At 38.8% G+C, this 25,195-nt stretch overlaps 1 protein-coding gene across 1 annotated transcript in view; it reads left to right on the forward strand.

The window, feature by feature from the left end:
- COLGALT2 (collagen beta(1-O)galactosyltransferase 2) overlaps positions 1-25,195 on the forward strand; it is a 101,085-nt gene that overhangs the window by 41,001 nt on the left and 34,889 nt on the right. The window contains exons 3-5 of the mRNA XM_025403910.1: positions 19,505-19,615; positions 22,928-23,045; positions 24,438-24,572. Coding sequence (XP_025259695.1) covers positions 19,505-19,615; positions 22,928-23,045; positions 24,438-24,572 — 364 coding nt within the window. The remainder of the gene's footprint in view (positions 1-19,504; positions 19,616-22,927; positions 23,046-24,437; positions 24,573-25,195) is intronic.

Below are 25,195 nucleotides of genomic sequence, written 5' to 3' on the forward strand. Positions count from 1 at the left end.
AACAGAAAAGTGGGCAAAAATACAAACAGGTTTCACAAAAGAGGAAGCACATGAATGACTGTAAATATATGAAACATTCCACCACCTGATCAGTAATAAGGAGATGCAGATAAATACCACAATAATATATCATTTCTTAGCAGCCAGGTTGGCAACAATTTTTAAATCTGGCAACATCCCTAGCATTGCTGGGGATCTATATACAACAGACACTTGCATATACTGCTGCTGGGACTATCAATGGGTGCAACTACTTTGAAAACAATGGAATTCCCTAGTAAAGTTGAACATGTTCAGACCTATGATTGACCCATGAATTCCACTCCTAAATGCACTATTGTTCATATACAGCAGGGGATACATGCAACAAAGGTCATAGCAGCATTGTTTGTAATTGCAAAAATCTGGAAATATGCTAAATGTCCATTGGCAGTCAAATAGATCACTAAATTATAACATAATAACACAGTGAAGTATTACAGCATTGGCAGTGAATTTATTAACTACAGATACAAGTATCAACATGTATAAGTTTTATGTCAGTGTTAAGGTTACAGAAAACACATGTAACATGAATCTATTTACATAAAGTTCAAAAACAGCCTAAAGTATAGTTTGTTTGGGGTTATATACGTATGTAGTGAAACTATAAAGCAAGCTTGTCCAACATGCAGCCCAGGACGGTTTTGAATGCAGCCCAACACAAATTCGTAAACTTTCTTGAAACATTATGAGGTTGGTTTTGCAATTTTTAAATAGCTCATCAGCTCTCGTTAGTGGTAATGTATGTTATGTGTAGCCCAAGACAATTCTTCTTTCAATGTGACCCAGGGAAGCCAAGAGATTGGACACCCTTGCTATCAAAAATCCTAAGGGAATTAATAACCAAAAATTCAGACTGGAGATTATTGGCCAAGAAGGAAGAGGAGTAACTAGGGAAGGCACAAAGGGGACTTCAAATAAATTTACTTCTTAAGCTAGGTGGTATGTATAAGGGTTCATTTATCATTCTCTTAAACATCTATATAATCTTACATTATAAAATTTATAGTAACACGTATAACAATTTATAATGTCTTACCTATACAGATGACTGTTGGAGGAATCTTTTTATTTTATATTTATCTTCACAACACCTCTGTTAAGCAAAATGTAGCTTTTTTCTACAGAAAATAAACTTGAGAAGTAAATTGATTTGCTTGAAATTCCATGCTAGGTTGATGATGGGCCTTTGACCAGACCTTAAGCCTCTTGTTCTATAGAGCTTTTTCCACTGCCTGCCCCTGATCCATGCCATGAATTTGTTTATTCATTTGTTCACTTGTCCATTCACTCATTCACCTCATGTGTATTGACCCCCTTCCCGACTCAGGCACTATACTATTGAAATTCTTTCAAGGATAAGCTCAATAATGTAAAAAAGCCTAAGTGGCAGTGCCCTCTGGGTGCATATTCACCCCATTTATAACAGGTCATTTCCTCAGCCCACGTAGTATTTACTTTCTTAGGGTCTGGACACCTGCTGTATGTCCAGACCTTCAGTTTCTCTCATTAGGTATTTCTCACTCGAGAGAGAACTGCAGGCTTCTCCAATTAGCACCCTCACCCTGTGTTTAGAGAAGGCCACTGCACTGAGGTTTTAAGGCAGATAAGCAGTGTCAGCTGACAGGTCCTCACCTCTTGGCAGGCCTTTGTTCACCAGATGGGGAACTCACAGAGCCTACAGGAATGTCAAAACATTTACTTTTGTCTGAGGATAGATAACTTGGCAGAGAATATCCCTTTTCAGAGCTCCAGAGTCCAAAAAATGTTTTGAGCTAGGTCTCCTTATTGTATCTTCATGGAGTTTTCTGCCCATTTTGTCTCATCAGTCCTGATTTTCAGATCTCTTTGTTCAGCACTGAAGCTCAATCACTGTCTACACATTTAAATCACCTTATCTTTAGATGGGCATTCCAGCTTCTAGGGATTCTAAACATTGTTATCACTTCAGCTTTCTGCCTTCTCTTTTTCATATAGATTTTCTTCTGTTATCCTGAAGAGATCACAGGGTGATTTCCCTGAGAGTTTATCAGAGGTGCAAGGAAAGGGTGGGAGAAGCGTGTGCGCCTCCTCCCCAGCATGCAGGCGCGCTGTGGTCCAGTGCAGAGCTCTTTATTTCCTAACATTTGTGGCCTGTCTTTCATGGGCCTGGCACTGTACAAGGCATTGGAGGTAAAACTAGTTGGGACAAGGCTAGAAAAGAATACTATAAGACTTAAAATACAAGAAATACAAGATTCGTTTACCGAGATAGCTCAGATAAAAGAGTTTAAAAGAACAGCACTCAATACGATTGAAAAGTTAAAAACATATTATAGTTGGGATTGAAGATAAGGACAATAAACAAGGAGTAAAAAGGAGTAAAAATATCATAATAAAATGGGCTATACATAATTTTTAAAGTAAAATGTAAGATTCAAAAGGAGAATAGGATAAGATGACAAATTAGAATACCCCATAAAAGTGCAATGAAAGGGATAAAGAAAGACAATAAACTTATATGTGTTAAGGTAATTGGAATATTTTAAGTAAATTGGGATATTAAAGGGGAAAAAAATGTGAAGAAAACCCAAAGGTTTCCTTAGAAAAACAAATAGTCAAACCGAAAAAAGAAAGAAAAAAAAAAAGTACACACCAGCTGGAAGCAAACATACAAGGTAGTATACAAGAAGCCCTTGAGCGCTTGCTAGCCTGACATGACTCTGGCTTCTGGAGGCTGCGCCTCCACTGGCACAACGTCCTGCTTGAAGAACTCTCTGGATGGTGCCTAGGGATTTCTCCTGTTCCTCTCCCCCCACTCGCCGCTCACTCAAGAGGATGTTTATTTTACTGAGTTTGACATGTTTGCTGTATTCTACTTTGCTACGGTTTTAAGATTTTTGTTCGTCTATGTTCAGGCACGTCTATGTGCGTTTTGAACTGTTCATTATAGGTTTGGAGTTCCAAAATCACTTTTGCCAATAAGTTAGATTTTTTTAAAATGTTTGCTTGTTTGAGAAATTTTTTTCTCTCAATCAGGGCCAAATGCCTTTTATTGGATTATAGCACTTATTTCTTTTATTGGTGAAGTACTTATATTTGCAATTTTCTTGCTACAAGTTTGGAAATTTTATGTATTCAAAAATGACTATTGATATGTATTCATGTTATTGTTTTTCTTCTCTTTGTTTTTTTTTTCTAATAAGTTTATTCTTTTCATATGTGATTTCTTAGTCTTTATAACAATGCAAATGTGGAAACTAAGGCTTATAGAGATGTTAAGTAATTTAGCCAGGATTAAATAGCTGAAGGGTTTCAGAAGTCACTTTACCATACCGCCTTCTGGATAAAATGGAATTTATCTATAGGCAGTATAGTCAGATACATTTGGCTTTATTTTCTGTTTTTAAAAAATCTGACTAGATGTAAGATCCTTGATTTTATGCCAGATATTTTGTTATTACTCCTCATAAGACCTCACCAAAAAGAAATCTCTTCATTCCTTGCTTTTGAAAACTCACCTTTAATTTGCAGATTAAGGCCAGGCGTGGTGGCTCTTGCCTGTAATCCCAGCACTTTGGGAGGCTGAGGCGGGAGGATCACTGGAGGTCAGGAGTTCGAGACCAGCCTGGCCAACGTGGTGAAACCCCATCTCTACTAAAAATACAAAAATTGGTGGGGCGTGGTGGCACGCACCTGTAATCCCAGCTATTCGGGAGGCTGAGGCAGGAGAATCACTTGAACCTGGGAGGCGGAGGTTGCAGTGAGCCGAGATTACACCGCTGCACTCCAGCCTGGGCTACAGAGCAAGACACTGTCTCAAAAAATAATAATAATAATAATAATTTGCAGGTTAATTAGGCTTGAATCATGGAACCATTACTTACCAGCTTTGTAACTATTTTCTCATCCATGAGATAGGGAGAATACCTACTTCCTAGGATGCTGTAAGAATTAAAGGAGAAAATGAATATGATTTATTTTACTGAATCCTTGTCTTGAGTGCTACATTATACCGAAAGGCTTCTGTTATGTCTTCATACACATAATAGTCCTGATGAAAATTTTGGTTCCTTTTGGATCCTCTGCTGAAGAAACTTGGGTCAGTGAGTTCAAATCTAGCTCTGGTAATGCCTAATTCCCTCTCCAAACATTAGGATGTGGGAATGAAATTAAGAATTTTAACAGTGAAATATTCTGAAATAATTTACAGAGGCAATTGAAAAATTAGGAAATTCTGGGGATGTGAACTTTGAATGTTGAACATTGTTGACTTCCTTCACATGGCACCTCCAAAAGAACGTGGTGGCACCTAGAGACTAAAGCATGCCTTAGACATGGCCTGACCTGGGGCTGGGGAAGGAAGGGTGTTCAGAGCTGCCCTTGGTCTACTTGTTCCTCAGGGAGTCATTGGGTCCTTTTTTGTGTCTGAAATGTGGGTTGCAGTCTTCTCCCTGCGTTGGCTGGAGCTGGACTCTGTTTATAATGATGCATACCAAATCCTCTTGATGGATTTCTAATTTGGCTTAAAAGACACACCCCAATGAAAGCCAGGAAGAAAAATTACTCACCTGTTGCCATATTTACCATCTACCACAATATATTTGCTTGAACCTCTGTCCTGGCCAGATATTTCCTGGGTGCTGCCTTCAAAGCAACTGATTACATTCCCCACTTCCTCTTAGATAGATTAGTGGGCTCCCCTGGCCTTCAGCAGCTTAATACCAAACAGCATCTGATTCCCTCCTGTTTCCAGAGCCCACATGAAAATCAAACTTTCCAGATATGGATTATGAAAGATAGAGGAAGTGCCCCAAAAGACATTTTATCATCTTTATCTGATTGTGTGTTTCATTTTTACTGGTGAAAAATACATATTTTAAATATTTAGAGTTTTATTTAAAAAAGTGAGGACAGCATTTTTGCATCAGGTTATTCATTTAGCAACCATTTATCCAGTGCTGATGCCAGGCACCGTCCTGGGCTTGAGGATACAGTGATGAGCAAAGACAGACATATCCCTGCCCTCATGGAGCTTATAAACCATTGGAGGAAAAATAAATTATTGAATACCATAGAAATAAATGTAGAATTACAACTCTGATAAGTACTAGAAAGAAAAGATACATAGTACCAAAAGCCATATAACTGGGGGATTTCACCATTTGGGAAGGTTGGGGAAGGCTTGAGCACCTTGGAAGTCTAGAGCCCAGTATCCGTGTCCTACCTTCCAAAGTCACCAGATGAAATCTGGAGCAGGCTTTTAAAAAGCTAGTGTATCAGGCATCCTTTCAAGTGATTACTCTATTCACAGCAAGAGCAAAGATTCTTAAACCTGTCAGATGCCAGATAAACAACTTAACTGAAGGTTTTGAGAAATATTAAAGAGGAGAGTCAATCAATCATCATTAGGTGTCATTCCTTCTTTAAGACACCACTGAAAATTATGAGCGCTTCGTTGACTACCTTTCTGAGGCCCATGACCCATGGGGGCTTTAAGCTAACTTAAATGGCCTGTGGCTGCAGCAGTTTTACTGATAATGTAAAGCCTGCTGATATACCTAGCACTTCGAAGACAAAGTTAAAATTTACCCTCTACTGTCTTTAAAAATATTTCCTTCTGTTTTAAACTTCACTCCAAAGGATAACTTCAAAATAAGCCTCTTGGAGTAGTGGTAGATGGGACAGTCATGAGTCCAGCTGTCCGACTCACGTCTGGCTCTAATTCTTACTACCTCTGAGACTTTGGGCCTGATGTGTCACATCTCTGGACCTGATTTTCCTCCGCCGTATAATGGAGATAGTAAGTATAGCACATCATAGGGTTGTCGTGAGGATTAAATGAGATATTACTAGAGTTCTAGGTCAATGCCTGGCCCGGAGTGAGCACTTAGCTGAGGTTTGCTTTCACTGCGCCCCTCTCTGCAGAAGCGCAGTGAGTAGTAAAGGCAATAGCAACACATGTATATGCTGTGTATTTATGCGTGCGCCTCTCCCGGGAGCATGTGACAAAGCCACACAGATCCTGAGAATGTTAGGAGCACACAGTGTTCCTTCCCTCTGACGGTAGTTTTCCAGAAGAGAAATGGAAACCCCCCCCCCAAAAAAAAAAAAACCATCAGAATAGCCTCCTGTTTGCCCTGACACTACGACTAAGTAAAATAACTCAAAACTCCTCAAAAATATGACTTGGTTCTGTTCAACTGACCTGTGGCTGTGAGTATAGGATATGAACATGTATCTAACACCTGCCAAACTGTAGTCTCCCACAACATCCCCACCCCAACATGTGAAGGAACCACAAATGAAGTGATATGGGAAGGCCAGACTGAAAACTTCTCCAGGCAGGTAAACGCAAAGCAAACATTTTTCTCTGCCTCCTGAGATGGCCAGGAGTGTTGTTCCTGGAACCAAGGCAACAGGTATTGGATAACAGTGACTGACTGGGCTGACATTTTTTTTTTAGTCAGGTCCAAGTTCTCATTCTGGGATACTCTTTGGGAAAACAGCCTTGAATTCAGTTTGTAAATTTATACTTTTTCTCTTTGTTCATGTTTCTAGTCCAACTTTCTCAATGGAGAAACAAATACTATAGCAGAGAAAAGTGTGATGGCTTTTTACAAAAATCAAAATGATTTATATGCATCGAATGTTGTTCTATTACCGATTTGCTGGTGCTTTTCATTAAGTAATAGACCCTTAACAAATATAACCACTTTATTTTCGTTCATGTCATTGATTTTTACAAGCATTTATTTGTTCACTTAGTCATTCAACAAGCACATGTTAAGTGTTTACTTTGGACACATGATCTGGGAGGTACAAATGAAGTTGTGAAGAAAATGGGTCGGAATGTTAGAAATCACACCTTTCCCAGAAAACCCAGACTATGTGGCAGATGCACCTGTGGATGGAATTGGAACTGAATAAAATAGGCCAGCACATCACGTGTTTTTTGAATTTCCTCTGAGGAATCAGAGAATAAATGCATGCTCATGCTAACGGCAATACCTGTCACAATCTGGAAAAATACATAATTTCAGAGAATTATACATCAGTTTATTTTTTTAAAGGAGGGCAGGATGCTAGGGACCCATGAAAGGGGGTCACCCTTCTTCACTGTGTCCTGTACCTACCCCATCCCTGACAACTGCATCAGCCCTGACACCTCACAGCCATCTCACCCTCTCGGCTTTTAAGTTCTAGCCCAACAAATTTACGTGGAGTTCAACAAACACATCAGACTGTTACATCCCTTTCTGCCTCCACATATGTTGTTCCTTTTTCTGGAACATTCTTCTTTCTACCTTCCCTTAATATCTGCTCAATCTTCCAATCCCAGTTCAGGTCTCTGATCCTTTGAGAAGCCTCTCGTGGCCCTTCCCACACCTTCCTAGCCACTCCCTCCTCCCTGGTACTTGGAGACCTTGTCATATATCCATCGTCGACAATGTCATACCGAATTACAGTTATTTATTTACACATCTGTATTTCCTGTCCAGCTGTGAGAAACTGGGTGCATCTTGATGTGAGTGACAAGGTGTTGCTTTCCAGCAAGTGCCACGATCACTGGCACAGAAGAGATGCATAGCTGGTGTCTGTTGAACTGAGAAAACTGTACAGGTGTTTTTACAGTTCTTATTAGGCTAGGAGTTTGATGTGAGAGGAACCATTCAGCAAATATTTATTGAGCACATACTATGTGCAAGGCACTGTTCTAAGTGTTAAGGATGGAGCAGTGAACAGAAGAGACAAATGTCCCTGCTGTTGTCGAGCCTAAAGTTTACTCTTTAGACTCAGCTAAAAATTGTATTACTAGGGAGAAAGAGAAGAACTGATATTGAGATAATTAGCAGTCCTTGCTGTACATTTCTTTCACTTTCTCGGTGATAATGGGCATGTATATCTTTTTTTCTTAAAAAATGGTAGGCTGTAGTAATTGTAGTTTGTTTGCCTCAAATGCATGTGTTGAACTTTTTTGCATGTGTCTTAAGAGCGTATTCAACAAGCTGTCTTATTTCTTATTTGAGGATGTGTGTGTGTGTTGGGGACAGCCAGGGGAAGGAAAGTATTCTCGAAAGCTCCTTCACATGCTGTTAGCTCCTCAGAATAACCCAGTGAGCTAGGTAGATGCAGCAGATGTTATTGTCCCATTTTACAGATGGAAAAACAAGGCACAGAGAGTTCAAGTAAATTCATTAAGATTACAGAGTTAATTGGTGAAAGAGCCATGCCTCCTGACTTCATACTTTTTATTTGATTAAGGATATCGTTAGCGAAATAGTAGTGTCAAGGAACTCAGGATTAATAGATAACTTAAATATTTATTGTCATTCTTAACTGCAGTTGTTTTCAGAAATGAATGAATCAAAGTAAATCTTTCTACACAGAACACAGACACTTCCTTCAGCTTTCTCCCAGTCCTCAATCCAAGAGACCACTTTGCCTTTACATTGTCACTGCAGTTCAGCCAGTTCTCCTCCATATAACAGAGCAGATCCTGGTGGGGAGATCCTCCTGTCAATAATTGCTGCACGTAGCAAGCCCAGTCCTTGGGCTGTGACTTTCCCTGTGGTTGCACTGGCTCCAGTTCCCCATGACCTCATATTTCAGAGGCTCCATGTTTTGCTGTAGCATCGCTCTGCCAGGCCCAAGAACTAACTGTTTACATGGACCTAGCCCCATCATTAGGCAGTGCTGGACATCCCCCCTCAGAGTTTAATCATCCATGTCCTGTTTCAGCTGCTCCACCTAGCTCCTCTGCTGAGACCTGACACTTCTCACTTCCTTGCAACTGCCCACACATTCCTGGGCCCTTGCATCTGCTCATCTCATGTACAACCAAGATACTCATGAAGCAGAGCAAAGGATTCCTCTCTGCTACACTGGAACAGAAAACTGAGAATTTCAGAAATTAAGAAAAATACATATCAAAGATCAGGTATAAATGGAAAGAAAACAGTATTTGGAAGAGAGTCTCTAAGCCTCACATTCCTCTTCTGTAAAATGGGGATAATAATACTTACAGGAGAATTACTTTAAATGCTAAAGTTATATATGTAAAATGGTCAGCTTAGTGCCTGGAACATAGTAGATTCTCCACAAAGGGTAAAGAATAAGAAAATAATTTTTTTTCTTTTTCCATAGTATTTAAAGTTTGAGCAGCCATACTCAAGGTAAATGAAACCATATGTTCACACAAAAACTTGTACATGAATGTTCATAGCAGCATCGTTCATAGTAACTAGAAAGTGAAAACACCCAAGTGTCTATTAACTGATAAATGGATAAACAAAATGTGGCATATCCATACTATGGAATATTATTTAGCCATAAAAAGAAATTAAGTACTGATACGTGCTACAACATGCATGAACCTTGAAAACAGTTGCAAAGTGAAAGAAGTCAGACACAAAAGGCCACAATCGTATGATTCTATTGATAAGAAAGGACGAGAATAGGCAAATTCATAGGGACAGAAAGCAGAAAAGTGGTTACCAGGGGCGGGACGGGTGAGGAGTGACTGCTAATGGGTGTAGGGTTTCTTTTTGAGGTGATGGAAATGTTCTGGAATTGGATAATGGTGATGGTTGCACAACTAAAAACCACTGTATTTTATACTTTAGAAGAGTGAATATTCGGTATGAGAAATGTATCTCAATAAAGTTTTTAGTAAAAAGTTTGTGCAGCAGTAATCATGTCTTAGTTGCTGCGCAATGAGAGGAGGTATGTACGGTGTTTGCAGGAAGTGTACACTTATACTCATCCCGTGGTGCCGCCATCATTTTTTTTTCTTCTTTCCAATTCTCTTGATATTAGACTGGTTGAGAGAATTACTTACACCTTGCTCAATCTATGCATGTTTGTCTTTTCTTTCTCATGGAAGATGTTTTCTGTTTTGTGAAAGAAGCGAAGTTATTATTGCTATCCTCCCAGCCATATTTGAAATATTTAATTACTGAAATATGTGCCCTGAGTATGTGTGGATGGATGGACCTGGGCTATTAAGAGATAAAACAATGTGTTTTTTATGTTGGTTTCTGAGACCTCCTGCCAGGCTGGAATATTTTCATGGCATTTCAGCCTAAAAGTTTGTACAGGTTATAAATAGACATTTATCTCTAAAAAGTAGATAGCCAGCTTCTCTTGAAACAATTTGAAAGCCTAGCATTTCTGGGCACACATTCCAGCGCAGCAGCAATCAGCTGGGGCCCACATGTGCCTATTCTCAACAGTCCTTTCAGGCTGTTGGCTCATACACGGCCCATTTCACTTCTTTGTTATCTGTGCTCAGCCTTTGTAGGCATTTGGGTTGGATGAGGAGAAGTTCCCTGAAATTGTTCATTCATTCACTCATGAAACTCATGATAAGTGCTTATTTTATAGTGAACTGTTAAGTACTGGGACAGTCCCTGTCCTCAGAGGAAGAAAGTCGAGTAATGAAGAAAGAAATAGAACCAATTAATTATAATACAGGAGCAGCCTGTATTATACATATACTGTATACATACAGTGCTGGAAGCACGGCAAGCTAGTGTTGCATAATTACAGAAAGAGGGTGTCCAATCTAACCTTATGTGTTTGGAGGGTGCAGAGGTTCAGGACTCCTGGAGAAAATGTTATTGGATCCTGCTGTGTCTTCTCTTTAGTACCAGTGCTACATTTAACTAGTAACTACATGTCTTCAGGGTACATCCACAAAATAAAGAACTTATCAGAATTGGAAAATCCAATAGGGACGAGAAAACGGGCCATGATGAGTGGGTAAAAAGGGTGGGAAGAAGAATAAATAAGGGACAAAGGAGAACAAAAACAGGAAGAGGGTACTTAGACAAACGAGAAACATATTTGTCTTGTCTCAGATGCTCCCACTGATATTTTCATGGAATTCCAAGGGTTGTGACTCCAAGGAAAATCATGCTGAAAGTAAACCTAAGCAAAGCTTTCAGGGAATGGATGAATCTTCCCATTTTTCTTTTGTTTTTTTTTGCTGGGACATTTCCATCCTGTCATCCTGAGATGATCATATTGGTCATATTGATTTATATTCTTGACAAGGTAGAGAACTTCCAATTTGACAGTGTTTCCTGGTCATCTACTCTCTGTTGGACAGGTGTGGTGGGGAGCCTGGGGTCGGGGGGTGGGTGTTGAGGGACGGATTAGAAGGCCTAAATAAAAAGGCCAAGATCTAGTACCCACCATTTGCATGACTTGAGCAAGTCATAACCTCTCATCCTCAGCCTTCTTTTCTATAACGGGGGAAATAAAGATAATGAGTAATTTAGTTAATCATAAGGCTAAAAATGGATTTGTATGTGACATAATGTTGACAAGAAAAATATATCTCAGAATCATGAGTATCAACAATAGCTCAATTATAATATGCTTAATTAAGTTTATTAATTTTATTAAAAGATGATACTGGGCTTTTGAATTGACTGTTAACTGGTCAATCAGCAAATTTTACCATCAGGAAAAATTTAGGTATGCTGTTTAGGGATGAAATTGATTGGTTGCTTGAATTTCTAGAATCAAATATTTATTTTTACATCACACATACCCAGACTTCAGGTGTGTTGTGTCTATGATTGTTTCTGGGATGAAATGAGACATACTGAGGAGGGATGTTGAGGCAGTATAAACATTAATTTTGCTGGTGAGGAGGTTTTCATAAGAAGTGAGTTTTTCTGATTTCTTAGTTCATTGTGAAGAATTGCAACTAATTGACTTGGTATGAATAGGATCTAGGAAAAGCTTTTTGTGGGAGGAATCCCCAGGTCCCCAATCCATATTCATGCCTTAACTATATCCATATCTAGTTTCCACCCACAAGAAGGGTTCCGGATCTTTAGACAGAACTCTACCCGGTAACCAAGAAGCAAGAATCAATTGGCATATTTTGCTGAGTAGCTGAGCGTGTCTCTGCCTTTGGCACGTCTGTTGCTGGGGAGGCGTTCCTTGAGACTGGACACAGAGGTGGTGGGACTCGATAATATGACCTCTCTTGAAAATGAATTACAGTAGTTGCTTTCATTAGTGGAATTTTATTTTTAGGTGGAGCTCTTTATTTTCTACACAAATGAGTCTTCTTTGCTGGATGAAAACAAGAAGCATCTGAGAGGGTAGTTCAGTGTTTGAAGTCTTGAATTGGAAAATTTACCTTTGCCAACTCACTAGTCATGGTGAGGATTGTCCAGGTGGTGACTAACTTTGTTGTTCATTCCATTGCCATTCCCTTGAGCCTCTGGGGAAAGTATTTTGTGGGTTCTCAGGCACCAAGATCAATAGATCAGTCGCTGTCCAGTGTTGCCATCCTGCTGCTCCACCAGTCGCAGACCTCTTCTATAGTGACAGAGGTCTAGACTTTCCGGGGTGTGACAGGGAAGCTGAGGACATTCCCTGAGTCTCAGTACAGATGGAAGTGATCAGAAGTACCATGTCCTGGCTGGGCGCGGCAGCTCATGCCTGTAATCCCAGCACTTTGGGAGGTTGAGGAGGTGGATCACCAGAGGTCAGGAGTTCGAGACCAGCCTGACCAACATGGTGAAACCCCGTCTCTACTAAAAACACAACATTAGCTGGGCATGGTGGCACATGCCTCTAATCCCAGCTACTTGGAAGGCTGAGGCAGGATTATCACTTGAATCCAGGAGGCGGAGGTTGCACTGAGCTGAGATTGTGCCACTGCACTCCAGCCTGGGCAAAAAGAGTGAAACTTCATCTCAAAAATAAAATAAAACAAGGGAGTACTGTGTCCTCAATTTCTGTGTCCCACCTGCTGAGAGATCCAGTCTGCATCTTTAATATGATTCCAGTGGCCCCATGCTTACCAATATGAATTTAGCCCTAACAACCTCAGTAGGACTTGTGGTCAAAATAAATGAGTCAGTTCTAATTATTTCTAGTTGGCGCTGAGTCTTAAGAGGCAAGACTTAGAAATGAAAACTAACTTCTGGAACAAGGAGAAATGTCAGTGTTTTTAGACATTGCCAGATAAATCTCAATATTTTTTTTCCCACAGCCAAGCATCCTGCAAGGATCCTTCCAAGCTGTCTCATCCTGCAGACATGTTGACTTCTTGGCCTGCTCTTTGTGCTCCCTTCCATGTAGTGGTGACAATGCACCTGTTGACCTGGGAGCATCATCAGTTAAGGGGATCCCTACACATGTTGTGATCACACCTCCAATACGTGTTTCCCTTAGTCCCAATTCGATTTTGAATTCAAGACTCATGGGCCTTTACTAACTTGCACAGCTGGAGAAGAGGAAGAAGGGGAAATAGGAACTAAAAGCAGAATCAGAGGGAAAGCAGACGGGCAGCACTAGGGTGAGAGGTGGCCAGTGTGGATGTGGCACCTGTTTCTACCAGCGCTCCCTTTTCAAGTATTAGCTCCAAAGAAAGCAAGCCAGGACTCATGGACAGAGAGGAAGCCAACTGTGAGCACTGAAGCTGTCTCAGGGCCACAGCTCCCCTAAAAGTGGAAGGGAGAGACCTTGGGGCTGGCCGGTACCAGGGCTCCTTAGAGGTAAAGGAAAGTTATTGTCCCAACGTGACCTTCAAAGAAAATTAAAAACAGCTCAAGAGCTGAGCTCTCCTTGCTGTCTTTTTTGTTGTTGTTGTTTTTCTTTTGAGACAGTCTCGCTTTCTCACCTAGACTGGAGTGCAGTGGCATGATCTCAGCTCACTGCAATCTCTGCTTCCGGGGTTCAAGCAGTTTTCCTGCCTCAGCTTCCCAAGTAGCTGGGACTACAGGCACGCACCATCACGCCTGGCTAATTTTTGTATTTTTAGTAGAGACGGGGTTTCACCATGTTGGCTGGGCTGGCCTTGAACTCCTGACCTCAGATGATCCACCTCAACCTCCCAAAGTGCTGGGATTACAGGCGTGAGCCACTGCACCCAGCCTCTCCTTGCTGTCTTATCCTGAGTCAGAGAGACCCAGGGAAGAGAGAGTGAGTGGAGGTGTTGATTTAGGTGTGAATCCACTCTAGTAGGAGAATGGAGGCAGACTGAGCTGTGTGAGCCTCCCGGAAACATGGTCACCCAGCCAGCCCATGTTTGTATTTTTCCAGTTTGATTACTAACTGTCAATTACTTGCAGATCACCTCTCCAGATGTCCAGCTGTCCTTGCACATTATTTGTTTTCTTCAAGTAATCTGTTAGTGATGTCTGCAATTTTTCCGGGTGCCTTTTCTGGTCTGATTGGGAGGAGGATGACAGATTCGAGGCAGTACTCATTTTCCACAGGAACCGCAAGGAGCCTTCAGACTGAGAGAGAGGCCACTGTGCCTCACCTCCTCCTGAGGGGCCTCACACATTCTGGGTTCTCAGCTTCCTAACTTCATGGAAAAATCTACCTCAGCCGCAGAGGTTTTTGTGTCTAGCTGCTTGTGGAGTGCTGCAGCAGGACAAGCACCGCGCTGTTGTTGCCTTGTGCTACAGGGCTCTGAAAATAGAACCGTTAGCACCAGCCTCGGGTTTCCTCCAGAGAGCTTGCATCTGAGCCTTTGGTATCTCTCTCTGTCCAACCCTCTGAATAGCCCAGGGCCTGTAATGCTTTCATTATTATGCATTCAAATGGAAACATACTTTTGTCAGAGCGATTACAAGGCAGCAGTTAGGAGTGTCTGCCTGGATTTCTTCGTTTTTGCCTTTTTTTGACAGTGGGGAGGAGGAGCAGGGAAACTCAGTCTTCAGTGGGGCTGCGAGGCTTCCTCGGTGGGCTGGTGTGGCCAGGGCCTCTTCCTCCTCTGGGAATGAGTGTAGGAGAGATTGGCCCTGCACTTCAAAGACCAGGATGGATGCACCTGTCTCCAACCACAACTGGAGGACATGTTCATTTCCTCAGAAGCCTGAGAACAAAGAGAATCTTAATTCAGGGAAGTAAGAGTACAGACAATTTTTTAACTCAGTAAAGAGAATATTTGAAATCTGTGCATCTGTTTTTAATTAGACATCTTTACCTCTGCATACTTCTAAGGCAGCTAATTTCTAAGGGTGTTCATCAGGAGTGGATGCTTGGGCAGGTTTTAGAGTTGTTTAATCTGTACACCAGGAAAATGCATTTCGTACAATAAGACCAACTCTGTCAAAAGGATTAGGAAATGGGAATGCATTGATGTAGAGAAGGCAAAGAGAATTTAAGAAGTCCTGTGTAATGAAGAAACAACAACCAGGGAAAGAAGTAGATGATGTATAAATTACCTAGACTATTTCTTTAAGAGATGGGGTCTCGCTATGTTGCCCAGGCTGGAGTGCAGTGACTATTCACAGGCACAGTTGTACTCACTGCAGCCTGGAGCTCCTGGGCTCAAGTGATCCTCCTACCTCAGCCTCTCAGGTAGCTAGGACTAAGGGGGTGTGCTACTGCACCTGGCAAATTCTCCTACACCATTTATAAATAATTTAAGAATAATGTAGAATTCTCATAACTTTTGGCTAACACTGTGATGAGGAATTTTTGTTTTGTTTAGTTTTAACTTACTCCTCTTCATAATGTTTTGAGTGAAGAATAAGGTGCTTTATGGTAAATTCCGAGTTTCAAGAATTGCTCTCTGCATGCTTCCTGTTACAAGACCAGTGGTAGGACTCTCATTGTGCTCTTCATGGCCACCTGTTACCCTGAATGTTGGTAGCTTGTGACCATGAGTCAAAATGGATGTGACTTTTGCTGACTTTGCACTTTTTGGCACAATCACAAACTCGGTGGAGCCTGTGGCCTTCTTCCACGTTGCTTTCTGGGCCACTTTCCCACCTCTGTGAGTTGCTAAGGGCTCCTCCTACCCCATCTTGGTCCTAAGGTGCTCACCTCGCATCCCTCAAAACTGTCAGCTTCACACATCACCTCTCTCCCTCTCCAGGCCATGGAATGTCCAGGTGGACCTGTGGGTCTTTCTCCCTCCTAGACCTTGCCGTGAAGAGAGGAACTGGTTCTCATCTAATTTCAAGAAGACACTTGAAAGTAGATCAAGTTGGCCATTGGTGTCATCTCTAGTTATTGGATAATGTTTTTAATTAGCCTAGTTTTAGTTTAAGTATCTATTTTACAAAATAATATTTTCAAATACTAGTTATGTACCTCTATGTCCCATTTTTCTATACCCTATGACTTAAGTTACATAGTTTTAAGTTACTTGGTATTTTACAGAAATGTATTCCCTATCTAAATAGAGTTCCACCATGCATTGCTTAACAATGTATTTTTCTCTCTTGAACATTTCTGAACATTACCTCTCTTCAATGTTATTTTTTTAGGAGATAAAGAAATTTGAATATATTTAGAGGCAATTTAAAATCAAGTAAAAACTATAATGGTTCATTTTAATGAAAAGCACTGTTTTTTATGTGTATGCTTTATTTATTTATTATATTTATAGAGACAGAGTCTCACTCTATCACCCAGGCTGGAGTGCAGTGGACCAAACTTGGCTCACTGCAACCTCCACCTCCCAGGTTCAAGCGATTCTCCTGCCTCAGCCTCCTGAGTAGCTGGGACTAATAGGCACGTGCCACCATACCCAGCTAATTTTTTGGTTTTCTTTAGTAGGGATGGGTTTCACCATGTAGATCAGGCTGGTCTCAAACTCCTGACCTCAAATGATCTGCCCACCTTGGCCTCCCAAAGTGCTGCAATTACGGGCATGAACCACTGCACTCGCCCTTTATTTATATTTTCTTTCAATTTATTTTAAATCATCCTACAAATCGCAGTGGAAGTAATGATGCAATAAAAACTAAATTATTTCATGTGTACCTCTGATCATTTTTCAAACCTGTATTATATGTATATATATTTTTGGTGAAACTTTATTTATTTGTAAATTTCCAATTTCATTTTAGATACAGGGAGTATATGTGCGTGTTTGTTACATGGGAATGTTACATAATACTCTTATCATACACTAAATTTCTATACTTTCTGTTCTGTGCCGCTGGGCTCCCTGTGTCATTTATCCCTGTGTCATTACCACGCAGTTTTAATTGTAGTGGCTTGTTTTTTTAGTATCTGCTTGCATTTTATTCTGTGTGGTTATTAAAAACCAGGAATAGGTGTGGAATTTTGTTAAAGACTTTTTACACATTTACAGAGATAATCATGATTTTTCTCCAGGTCCATTAACATAGTGAATTATGTCAATGAAATTCCTTCATATTAAACATTCTTAGACCATGCTATATTTTCTTAATAAGATGTTGGACTCTGTTTGCTAATACTTTATTTAAGATTTTTGCAGCATATGCATTAAAGGATATTGGCCTATAGTTTTGTGTGTGTGTGTAAATCTTCATAAGGTTTAGACATCAATATTATACTTGCAATATTAGAAGAACTTAGAATTTTCATTTTTTTCCCTACACTCTGGATAACAAGCTGTAGAGCACTGGAAGTATCTATTGTAGGATTTGGTAGAATTCCCTTGTAAAAACACATGAGCCTAGTTGGGTTTTTTTTCCTCCTTACTGTCTTCATGGAAGTTATTCATTTAAGCTTTATATCTCTTCAGGAGTTAATTTTGCTAACATGCATTTTTTTAGAAAATCTTCTATTATATTTAGTTTTCAAAGTTATTTATCATTGAGTTGTACAAAGTAGTTGATTACACATTTTTAAAATTTTTCTTTCAAATCAATCATATTGTTTCCCATCCTTACCATTTCTTACTGTTTTATATTTGTTTGTCTTAGGTAGATTAACTAGGGCTTGTCTTTTATTGATTTTTCTCAAAGAAGCAGCATTTTAGTTTGTTTCTACTCTTTTCCTGTTTTATATCTCACAACTTTCTACCCTTATGTTTATTAATTTCTTTATATATGTTTACTTTGTTGCTTTTCTCCTAGCTTTTTGAGTAGAAATTTAACGCATTTATTTTTATTTATTTAAGCATATAAAACTGAATTTTTCTCTAATTACTGCTTTAATTGTATCCCAAAATTCTGGTATGTAGTGTTTTCACTATTAATTTTTGGAAGTTCTGAAATTGTCTTGTATTTATTTTTTAAAAAAGGACTTTGTAAGAGAGTTTTTAGTGGATTTAGGGGGTTTTATTTTATTATCAACTTCTATGTATATGTCATTTAGATCAGAGAATGTTGTTTATATAATTTCAATTTTATGGAGGCTTTCTTTGGGATGTAATTGTTGGTCAGTACTAGTAGATGTTCCATGTGCACTTGAGAAGTCTCTATTAAGTGCGTTGTATAGATCCTATATATACTTACTTTTTCCCCATTTGTACCATCTTTAACTGGAAGTGGTATGTTAATATCTCTTATTGTTATTTCTGTTTTTCTTTACAGTTTCTATACTTTCTACTATATTAGGGGTCAGCAAATTATAGCCTACAGACCAGCTGCCTGTTTTTATAAATAAAGTTTTGTTGGAACACAGTAATGCTCATTCATTTACATATTGTTTATGGCTGATGTATCACTACAATGGCAGAGTTAAGTAGTAGTTGCAGATAGTATATAGCCTGTAAACCTAAAATGTTTACCATCTATTTCTTGAAAGAAAGTTTGCCAACTCCTGTAATATATGAAAGTGCATAGAAATTCACACTTGGTATATTTTGATGTGAATGGCCTCCTTTAGTATTATAAAGTCTCTTTCTTTGTCATCTTAATGCTCTTTGTCCTGAATTCTACCTTGTTTGTTGTCCGGATTACAACTCCTGCTTTTTTCTCTTTTTCTGTTTTTCATTTCATTATCTCTTCATTTATAGGTGTTCTGAATAACTGTTTTACATGTGTTGGGTTTTGCTTTGTGATACAATTTGAAAATACTTTTTTTAATAAATGAGTTAAGCCCCTTTACAAGCGAATTCATTTGTTAAACTTTCAAGATAGAACAGGCACAAGTTTTGTATACATTATTTAAAGACTTTTGAAAATGCTCTATTTTGTAAATGTGATGATAAAGTTAATCCAAAATAGATAATGGAAGATACCTTAATTTTTGAGTTTTATATTCAGAATTATTATTGTAGCTTCACAATGATTAAAGCAGCACTGACTAGATATTTTGTGGTGGTCAGAAATTGACTTGAAATGAAGATAAAGCAGAATTATTGCTCAAATTGAGGGTCATTGTTAGTGAAGTTGAAAAGTGGAGTTTACATCCCGGGTAACTGAAAATTAAAACATATAGAAAAATTTCCAAGAAGATTCATTAATTGACCCTCAGTTAATTCATTTTATCCTTGGTGTTTTCATGTGCTTATTTATTAATGCAACTATTTACACGTTCTTCAATTGGCTGAGCCCTGTTTAAGGATCTAATGACACAAAGATGATTTTAAGCAGTGTCTCTCACTTTAGAAATTTATTGTCTAGTTTGGACTATGAGGGAGTTACTTTCACATATACATTTTTTTTTTTTCCAGGAGTAGCCATTCTTCTTTCAGTTAGTTTGGTGTCTTTGGGATTTCCCTCTCTTTCTGTGGATGACATAGTTAAACTATATTGTGCTTTCTCTCATGCAGGGCAGCCACTGATCACAATGTGGATAATACAACAGAAATACTCAGGGAGTGGTTGAAAAATGTACAGAGACTCTATCACTATGTCGAGTGGAGGCCTATGGATGAACCGGAGTGAGTAGCAAGAGCAAAATTTGTAAACTCATTATTTACCCTTCCTCTTTAACTAGCTCTCTAGGGCTTCCAGGTTTGGAGGCACATGTGCTTTTCATTGTCTTTCATTTCTGCACCTATGTGAGTTCTGAATATCTGCGATTTCTCCCTTTTAGAGATCTTCACAGTACTCTCTTCCTGTTTACTCCCACAGCTGCCAGTCAAGTTCAGGTTTTCATTACTTCATAAATAAATTGACATGACAGTGTATATTTTTAAATATTGATATTATTTATTCATATTTTAAACATAAACTTTTATATTTGAAGGATCATAGTGAAAATGTGTATACTTTCTACATATACCTTGCTTTTTTCAACTTATATCTTGGTAATCATTCTATAGCAATAGTTAAGGAGCTAATTTTCTTTTTTTCTTTTTTCTGCATAATCATTGTTGTGTGTGCATTTACCATAATTATTTAATCAATCCCCTACTGATGCTCATTTAGGTTATTTCTTATCTTAACCATAGAAATTCCTTCTTTCTTTCTTTTCCTTCTTTTCTCTTCTTTCCTTCCTTCCTTCTTTCTTCTTTCTTTCTTTCTTTCTTTCTTTCTTATTTTCTTTCTTTCTTTCTTTCTTTCTTTCTTTCTTTCTTTCTTTCTTTCTTTCTTTCTTTCTTTCTTTCTTTCTCTCTTTCTTTCTTTCTTTCTCTCTCTCTCTCTCTCTTTCTTTCTTTCTTTCTTTCTTTCTCTCTGTCTCTCTTTCTTTATTTCTTGACAGGGTCTCACTCTGTCACCCTAGCTGGAATGCAGTGGCATGATCGTAGCTCCACTGTAACCTCGTACTCCTGGGCTCCGGCAGTACTCCTCAGTCAGCCTCTTGGGTAGCTAGGACCACAACCATGCACCACTGTGCCTGGCTAATTTTATTTTTATTTTTTGTAGAGACATGATCTCACTATGTTGTCCAGGCTGTTCTTGAACTCCTGGCCTCAAGCGATCCTCCCACCTTGGCCTTCCAAAGTGCTGGGATTACAGGTGTCAACCATTGTGCTTGGTTACCATAGCAATTTATTTTTCTTTTTCTTTCTTTTTTTTAGATGGAGTCTCGCTCTGTCACCCAGGATGGAGTGCAGAGTCGCGATCTTGGCTCATTGCAACCTCCGCCTCCTGGGTTCAAACGATTCTCCTGCCTCAGCCTCCTGAGTAGCTGGGACTACAGGTGTGCACCACCACGCCTGGCTAATTTTTTGTATTTTGAGTAGAGAGGGGTTTTCACCATGTTAGCCAGGATGGTGTCGATCTCCTGACCCCGTGATCTGCCTGCCTTGACCTCCCAAAGCGCTGGGATTACAGGCGTGAGCCACCGCACCTGGCCACCATAGCAATTTCTTAATTGCTTCTATCTCCAAGTCATCCTACGTACCATACAGTCAAATCAATCTACCTCAGATACAAATGAAATGGTTTCATTTCTTTACTAAAAATACTTTACTTACTCTTTAGGACCTGAACAAAGTTCAAACACCTAAGACTTATATTTTTAAAATCCATGAATTTAGCACCAAAAGAAAATGTGCTTTATCCAGAACGTTCCTTTTATTTCCAAACCCCACACTGTTGCTTATGCAGGTCCTGGAAGACCCTTTCCTTCTTTATAACTAACTCTTACCTTAAATCACGCCTACTATAGAAACCTATTCTTAATCATTCAGTTATAAATATCTACCTTTGTCTCAACAATTGTATTGCTTATATTCTATGTCATCCTTTTTGGCACAATGATATACGTAACTAACATCGTTAATTAACTATGCAATTAGTGTATTTTTTTCCTAAATAAATTGTAAGTTCTTTGGCAGGGGCTAGAATATATAAACACTTTACATTCCCCCTATCCCCTCAGAGCCATATTCTTGGCAGGCACTAAATTAATACTGGTTGGATGAACAAATAAGAACAAGAATAAATGTGTTTAAAACTTACTATTATAAATGTTCCCAAAGCTACTACAATTTTACCTTCACCAATTGTAGAAATAGAATGAAGGAGTTGCCTGAATTTCTTCCCCAGATAAATCATTTATTGAAAGTCGAATTTGTATTATAGTAATAGTAAATGCTATTCCAGAACAAGTTTCTGTTCTTCTAGTCTCTCCATATGTAAGAATTCTTATAAATATTTATATTATAAAATAAATATATACAATATAATATAATATATACCTATTTATTTCTCAAATTCAAGCAAAATTTAACAGTGAAGTCTGAACACCGTAAAAGATTGTAAACACTCGTTTAGAGTGCCTTATAATGGAGTTTGGCCTAATAAAAATGGCATAGAAATATTTTGTGTCCCTTCTTTGCATCTTGGTAATGTTCTCTGCAGCCAGGTTTTGACTAAATCTATTATATGCCAAGGTCAGTGTGAAAAAATATTAGAGCAGGCATTTTTGGGGGGGAATATATTTAGAAAAATGAGAATTCCATTGATTTTCATTGAAACAATAATTGGGGAAGACATTCCAGAAAATTCCTGTGCTGTATATAGTTTTATTAACCTTGTTTGTAGAGTTACAGTCTCATTGTTCTTGCAGTTTTTTGTTCACTAAAACAAATGTACTGCCAGTGCAGCTATGAGATCTTGAAGTGGTGGCCAGTTTTGGGTTACTGCAACAGTATCAATGTCCGTGCCAGTTGGGTGCCTTCAGAAGGGTTTTGGAGTGTGCTCCAACCCACTTGCCTGTGTGGCCATGGAGGAGTCTTGGCCTGGCTGTTTTGTGAATCTTGATAGAGATTCCATGACCTCACTTTATCTAAGACAGATCAATGTGTTAGACTGTGTGGAATCATTTGTGGAGACACCAACAAGTAAATTAAACCTTTGTTTTTCCTGGGAAACTCATGTTTTACACTGCATACTCTCTAAATTTATTTGATGTTGGGATGTATAAAAATTGTCTAGGAACATGAGCTTTTTGCTTGGATTCAAATCTTGATTGTGCCCCATTGTGTAACATTGGATGAATGACTTAACTGCTCTACCCCAATATCTTCACCTATGAAATGCGGAGAACAGTAGTACTCACCTCAAAGGGCTCTCATGAGAACCCATTGAAATATTTCATGTAAAGATTGTTGTTTACAGTGAGCAGTGAGTTACTTGATTCTCATTGCTCCAGTTTCCTCATCTGTAATATAGGGATGATTGTAATAATAGTATCTACTTCCTGTGGTTGATAGAAGATTGAATGAATACATATAAACATTTAGGACAGAGCCTGGTACATGTAGGTACTCAATAATGATGAGCTATCATTATTATTTTAGGTCTTACCCTGATGAAATTGGACCAAAGCACTGGCCAAGCTCCCGGTTTGCCCATGTGATGAAACTACGACAGGCAGCCCTTCGAACTGCGAGGGAAAAATGGTCAGACTACATTCTGGTAAAAACAGATGTTTGATTTCTTGACAGCTGTCATCTTGAATGTATCCAAATCAGTCATCCAAAAACTAGAACCATGGAAGCAATCAAAACAACTTTTGGCTTAGGCAGTGCCTCCCCAACTTTTTAAGAAAGGAACAAGGAAATTTTTGGTAGTTTAATATTGGGCTACCTGGACTTCATCTTCAGGCCCACATGCATTTTCGAGGGTAGGTGAAGAAGCGCCTGAATTTTTGGTCTCTGTCATGCAACAGGCATAAGAACTCTGCATATTTCTAGTTCATGGGAAATGCTGTAGGTAAAACAATGTAAGTTGTTCTTATAACTTTTTGGAAGAATTTGGGGATATGAAAAGTAATTATCTAAAAAAATAATTGAGCCGAACAGCTCTGAAACAGTTCCCTTTTGCTCCTGAATGATCTGGGGAGTAGCATCTGTTACTTGGCTTCCTGGTTGCTCCCAGTGATGCTCTCTTTGAGAACTTATGTCCATCCCCAGTCCCTCCACCACAGTGAAAATCTGCCCAATAATGTGTCATGCACACTTGTGACACAAATCCTTTCATGGAAGTTTTCAAATTGTACTGACAATATTTAACGTTGTATAGCTGTTTAAATGCCATTGAAGTGTACAAATGCTAAATCACAAAATTTTGGGTAAACAGATGGACTATCATAAAAATGAAGACTTCTGATTTTTTTATTGTGATAAAACCTACAAAATGTAAAATCTGTCAGTTTATCCCTTTTTCAGTGTACAGTTCAGTATGATTATTTCTTTTATATGTTAGAATCTGTTGTTATACTGTCTCTGTAAATAAATCACCGTTAACATGGACTTCTAAGAATAGGAAATAGTTTCAAAAAAAAAAATTTAAAAAAAAAAAGGAAATAGTTTCACTGGTTAGCATGGGTTGATATAATGTACTTAAACAAAAATTCTACTTATAACATTAAACTACATTGATAGATCTGTTTTGAGCTACTTTGGCATTACTATAGAAAAACTAAGTAGGTATGCCCATCTGTACCTAGACTGGGCAGTCAATAAGTGTTTTTGAATGAACCTTTAATGGCTTGGGAACCATTAATATCTTGTGCCTAAAACACTAGCCAAAGTGTAGGATGGGTCCTGGTTGAGGCTGTGCCCAGTGTAGCAGCACCGATTTATTGCTTAGTGCCTTATGCAGAGCCCAACGTAGGAAAGTTAGACTACATGTATTTTGACTGAATGAAAGTCACCTAGCTGCAATGGGTTTCAATAAGGAGGACATAGATAACTAGTTCCATATGTCATGAGCAAGTTTCTGGGATCCTTCAGAAGGGTTGGGTTATTCTCAAACTCATTACTGAAAAGTACCTTTTCACCTAACATTATCCTTTTCTTTTCCTAGTTCATAGATGTTGACAATTTCCTGACTAATCCACAGACCCTCAATCTACTGATTGCAGAAAACAAAACTATTGTGGCCCCCATGCTGGAGTCTCGGGGCCTGTATTCTAATTTCTGGTGCGGAATCACCCCTAAGGCAAGTCTTTTGCTTAAATGAATTAAGGCTACTAGTTTTAACAAGGCAATACCGGGTCAATGTAGTCCCATTCACCTTTCTCCTGTTTACTCCCTTGAAACGTGCATGTCATTGTGTTCCCAGAGCAAGCATGTTTCAGGAAGGGCAGTAAATCTAGGTCCAATGCTACCACCCAGTTGAGCCCTTCTGTATTAATTAATTATTGAAGAAAATAGTCTAAAGAGCTTAGCCTTAGAAACTTCAAATTAGCCAATAAAGCATGCTGGAATTTGTACTTTCCCCCCACCCAATTCAAGAATTACTATTTTTAATTAATTCTTTTTGTCATTACAAAACTAACATAAGAACACTATAGAAAAACTTAGAAATTAAAAAAAGTTTAAAAGAAAACCAACAAAACATGTTAAATCCCCATCACTGTGACAACATCATAGATAGAAACTTGCACATTTTTAATAACTGCATTATCATCAAGTGGCTATATTCCAATTTACTTAACCTTTATCTTGGTTTGAAAAACATTTAAATTATTCACAACTTTTAACTATCATGACCATCATGATTAATATAATTTTTCAGCATTTAAGATTATATCCTTAGGATAGCTTTTCAGAAGTGGAATT

Source organism: Theropithecus gelada, chromosome 1, assembly GCF_003255815.1.
Source record: "Theropithecus gelada isolate Dixy chromosome 1, Tgel_1.0, whole genome shotgun sequence".
Lineage (NCBI taxonomy): Eukaryota > Metazoa > Chordata > Mammalia > Primates > Cercopithecidae > Theropithecus > Theropithecus gelada.